This window comes from Papaver somniferum, chromosome 7, assembly GCF_003573695.1.
Source record: "Papaver somniferum cultivar HN1 chromosome 7, ASM357369v1, whole genome shotgun sequence".
Taxonomy (NCBI): domain Eukaryota; kingdom Viridiplantae; phylum Streptophyta; class Magnoliopsida; order Ranunculales; family Papaveraceae; genus Papaver; species Papaver somniferum.
Window position 1 is genome coordinate 193,210,210 of NC_039364.1, and position 1,939 is coordinate 193,212,148.

The 1,939-nt window shown below is 37.6% G+C and overlaps 1 protein-coding gene and 1 non-coding gene across 2 annotated transcripts; both read left to right on the forward strand.

Annotated features, from left to right (window-relative positions):
* The first annotated feature begins 233 nt into the window (after nt 1-233).
* TRNAA-UGC lies at nt 234-306 on the forward strand. The gene has a single exon. It is a non-coding gene; the product is annotated as a tRNA-Ala (tRNA).
* A 115-nt stretch (nt 307-421) lies between these two features.
* Nucleotides 422-1,695, forward strand: LOC113299274. Its single transcript, XM_026548275.1, has 3 exons — nt 422-743; nt 839-1,015; nt 1,238-1,695. Exons 1-3 carry the CDS (start codon nt 580-582, stop codon nt 1,488-1,490), a joined length of 594 nt encoding a protein of 197 aa, XP_026404060.1. The 5' UTR covers nt 422-579; the 3' UTR covers nt 1,491-1,695.
* Nucleotides 1,696-1,939: the final 244 nt, after the last annotated feature.

Genomic DNA, 1,939 nt, shown 5'->3' on the forward strand with positions numbered 1-1,939 from the left:
GACATACACACCTAACTCTTCTTCTTTCTTCCTTTACTCACTCAAGTTCTGAATCATCTAAAAGAACTTATTCCTCTTACAAAGTAGTTGAAACTTCAGATGCACCTTTCAATTTCAACGAGTCCTTGGTTATCCTACTTTTTCCCGCAGTAAAACCAAACTTTACACTTCGGTTGTGACTGGAACCAAATTTTACAATTTAATACTTATAGTTCTACAACTGTTCATCAGAAGGGGATGTAGCTCACATGGTAGAGCGCTCGCTTTGCATGCGAGAGGTACGGGGTTCGATACCCCGCATCTCCATTTTTTTTTCTTTCATTTTTTTTGAATAACTACACGACTGGGTGTCTGCCACGTGGTAAATTTAGTATCGCTTACAAAGATAAGGTTACTAAATTTTAAGTCATCAAAATGAATTTTTGCACAAGATCAACAAACTGTTTCTCAATCAAACATCTATAATATACAAAGTAACATAAGCAAATCCCTAAACGAACACATATACTCTTGAAAAGAATCGTTGTAGTTTTTGTCACGCCAGAAAGAAAAGCGTTAGATTAATTATAGAACCAAACAATGGCTCTTGCTTCCTCACAGCAAAGTTTTTTGACCAATACCTTGGTTTCATCAATTGCAATCCACAGACCAAAATCCATGAGCATTTCATCTTCATCAACAATAGTTTCATCAAAATCATCTTCTAACAACAACCAAAATGATCCATCATCATCACCAACTAGGTAAAACTCTCACAAATGTTTTTATTTTCTAGATTTGTGTTCCTAGAATTAATAGCTAGCTTAGATATTCATATTTTTGAATTGTTATTGTGTAGAAATGAGAAACATATGAAATTGGCGAAAATCGCTTTGGTAGCATTAGCAGCGGGAGCATTAACACTTGGGTCAGTTCATGATGAGGCGTTGGCGGCAAAGTCGGGAGGTAGAATTGGTGGCCAAGCATTTAGACCATCGGCACCTCGGCCTTCGGCCCCTAGAATCAGTAATTCGAGGTAATCTCAATGCATATATTGCTTTTAATGAAAACATATAACTTCATGCCGCTCAAATTGAATTCTGGTGTCTTAGTTTGATCTCTAGTCCTACGGTTTTGCTGAGTTAGATTGGGAAACTTAAGTCTTGTTTTGTGGTAGAGAACCTGATTACATAATTTGAATTTTGATATTTGATAGAAACAGTTAGAATTAATGGTTAACTAATTGTGGAACCTGCAGAAGGACAAACATTTACGTCAACCCTCCAGTAGCGCCACCACTCGGTGGATATGGTTACGGATACGGTGTCCCATACTACGGCGGATGGGGATGGTCACCCTTCTCGTTTTTTGCACCGGGTCCAGCTGTAGCTGTTGGATATGGTGGAGGATTTGAGCTTTTTGGGCTGTTTATGTTTCTGGGTGCAGCAGCTGCTGTGGTTAGGAGATTCAGTCGATCATCAAGGAACGACGATGAGGATGATGATTATTAAAGTTTGGTCGCAACACATTTTGTTAATTCCATTTAGTGATATATAGATTTTCAGACAGTTTTTACTCCCAATGTTATGTGATATTATACGAGAAATTGTATACTGAGAAGTTTCTTCTAGATGTTGTATTAGAAAAGTTCATGTGATTATGCATCAAAATTACAAAACAAACGCAGTGTTAGAAATAAAATCTTTAGTTAACAAATACTATGTAAAATGACTATGAGTTTTTCTTTGTGCGGATCGGTAAGGCAGTGAATCACCCTGAGTTTTTCTTTGTGGGATCGACCGGTGACAGAAATGACCTGTTTGTAAAGTCACTTTTCTTTTTCAATCATTGAAGCAATTTGTGTGGAAAGTTAAAAGCGTGAGTGTCATTACGAGGAGGTTGTCGGATTGGTACGCGGCTGTCGTATTACATGGGATTTCCGTCTTAAGACTAGTTCAAT